This window comes from Aplysia californica, unplaced genomic scaffold, assembly GCF_000002075.1.
Source record: "Aplysia californica isolate F4 #8 unplaced genomic scaffold, AplCal3.0 scaffold00086, whole genome shotgun sequence".
NCBI classification, from domain to species: domain Eukaryota; kingdom Metazoa; phylum Mollusca; class Gastropoda; order Aplysiida; family Aplysiidae; genus Aplysia; species Aplysia californica.
The window spans coordinates 613429-616166 of NW_004797356.1; the positions used below are offsets into that span (position 1 = coordinate 613429).

Sequence of the window (2738 nt, forward strand, 5' to 3'; positions counted from 1 at the left end):
AGGGAGAGAGAGGGCGGTCGAGTACCAAAACCGTTGAGAAAAAAGTGTGTTGGGGTGTTGTTTGATTGTGATTTTTTAAAATATTCGAATGTTTATTAGGAACGTAGATCTGATTATCTATGAACGTTTCAAAAATAGACAGGTAAAGCCATCGTCCTCTCAAATTTAAAAAATGAAATTTATGTACAATCCAGTAAAATATTGTCCATGTGTTAACATAAAAAGATGTAGGGAAGCAGATTGTTTCGAATGCTTCACCAACCACCAGCAGACAAAATGAAATAACACTATCATAATAATATTATTATGACGCGATAAAGACAAAAGTTAGCAATCTGTGCTGAAATGTATTCTTAGAGGCTTCCATTTACATCTGTAAAAAGAATACATTTTCAGCTATTCCAATTGTCAGTAACGTGAAAATAAAGTAAAACTTCTTCAAAAGGTATAATATAGCTAATACATACTTAAGTACTTCCCAAACATAATGTCACCTTTAAGCACAAGTCATCTGCCTTGTAAATAGTCTAATTGCGTGTCTCGAGAACAAAAGCGAACACTTTAGATAGCTTATTATACTCCCAGGAAGATAGGGAGAAGGAGAGAGAGGGGGAGAGAAAGAAAAAAAAGTAAGTAAGTAAAGTAAGTATGAAGGGAAGAAGGGAAGAGGGGAACAAACAATGAGAGAAAAAGGGATACAGACAGACAGACAGACAGACAGACAGACAGACAGACAGACAGACAGACAGACAAACAGACAGACAGACAGACAGACAACATAAAATCACGTAAGCATACATGAGTTTGGATGACGTCAGTCATTTTCTTGAAGTAAACCGTCATAATATGAGTCAGGCCAACCGCAAATGAGAGAGGCAGCGTCCAGGCAGCTGAACTGAGCACCTGTACCGAAAGGGCCGTGGTTAGACTCCAAGCGTTGACTGGGAAGGGGTCGCACACCACTCTCTGCATACTTTCCTGTGGACAAGGGAAGCGAGGATTAAAACGCTTTTCTGTTTATAAAAAAAAAGAAGATATTTCGGCGTCTGCTGTAATGGTCCGGCTCTTCGCTGTTGCTCGCAGAAGACGTGAGTTCTTTTCCCGAGTGGGGAAGTAATATCTGCTATCTTTGTCCGTATACTGGCGTGTTGCATACGACTCAGGCCTGACTGACTGACTGACCATGAGAGATGTCAAAGTGGAAGTAGCAAGAACTGTAATGTTCTCTGGTCCCAAAAGTCACGCGTGAAACAAATGAGCTAACAGAACGTTGTAAGGTATGTACTGTAGAATTTATAAAACGCTAAGTCCACTCTATACGTCCAGAAACAGTCTTTAGCCTTATCTCCAAATAATGTTATAAGATACTCTAAGATCGAATTTGCAGTACACAAGACACTTTGGCATTGCATTGAGCTTGCTGTTGAGAGGGGGCATGCGCGATACAATAACCTTTTATCAATATCGTCATTCAAGCACATTTTGTTCTCGAAGGTTCTTATTTTGTTCCTGGTTATATTCGTATCTCTCTGTACATCTTTATTTTAACTCCTAGATAATATAATGAGATATAGCAAAATTTGAGTTTCCATTCATCATGATTTGTAGGTGTTACTAGACTTTGTTTTATATATTTTGAACTAGTATTCAAACCCAACTCCTCTCAAAGGTTCTAATGTCTTTTTGGTCATTTCGTATCTGTCAGTACTTCTGACTTTCACCATTCCTTTCTTCTCCTCTCCCCCCCCCCCCTCTCTCTCTCTCTCTCTCTCTCTCTCTCTCTCTCTCTCTCTCTCTTTCTCTCTCTCTCTCAGTCTCTCTCGTTTTCCGATTCATCTCGTTTAGTGATATTGGGTAAAGAATAATATGAGAGTACTATATAACCACACACACACACGCGCACACACACACACACACACACACACACACACACACACACACACACATAAACATACAAACACACACACACAAACTCACGCGCGCAAACACTCACACACACTAGCACACATACACACACGCACGTAGTCATACACACTCAAGGGAACTCACAGAAATCGCATGGACTTTTTTCTTTTTCTTTTTTGCTAACGCTCTAATAAATTTGGGCTCAGACCTTTAGACCAATATCCGCGAAAAGGGCGATGAATAAATAGGCATTGTTGACGAAGAAGAAGAAGATGGCTATGACTGTGATGGTCAGTACTGCCCTCCTGCACCGTGGGGTCTTCATACCTAGGCTGGTCAACACAGGGTCTGACATCAGCTCCTGCCATTGCTTGTAGAATGTCCTGTTGTGTCGTGGGAGGAATTTACATACGATATCAAAGTGGTTTAGGAGAGAGGGAAGATAATGACGGTAAAGAGAGGGAGAGGGGAAAGGGGGAGGGAGAGAGAGGGGGAAGGGGAGAGGAAGGGAGAAAGAGAAGAAAAGAGAGAAACAGGGAGAGAAAGAGGGATAGACAGACTGACAGACAATAGGCAGACAGACACGAGAGAGATTTACTGAAAGAAATCGGGGAAATAATGCCAGAGACTTAAGGAGAGAGAGAGAGAGAGAGAGAGAGAGAGAGAGAGAGAGAGAGAGAGAGAGAGAGAGAGAGAGAGAGAGAGAGAGAGGGGGGGGGAGGGAAGGGAGAGAAATAGAAACAAAGTAAGATAGAACTAGATATAGTGAGAGAGAGTGAGAGCGAGAGGGAGAGTACGAGAGAGAGAGAGAGAGAGAGAGAGAGAGAGGGAGA

The 2738-nt window shown here is 41.7% G+C and overlaps 1 protein-coding gene across 1 annotated transcript in view; it reads right to left on the reverse strand.

Annotated features, from left to right (window-relative positions):
* LOC106011292 overlaps nucleotides 1-2738 on the reverse strand; it is a 7943-nt gene that overhangs the window by 2162 nt on the left and 3043 nt on the right. Inside the window, exons 2-3 of the mRNA XM_035968817.1 lie at nucleotides 2114-2288; nucleotides 799-978 (exon numbers count right to left, since the gene is read on the reverse strand). Coding sequence (XP_035824710.1) covers nucleotides 799-978; nucleotides 2114-2288 — 355 coding nt within the window. The remainder of the gene's footprint in view (nucleotides 1-798; nucleotides 979-2113; nucleotides 2289-2738) is intronic.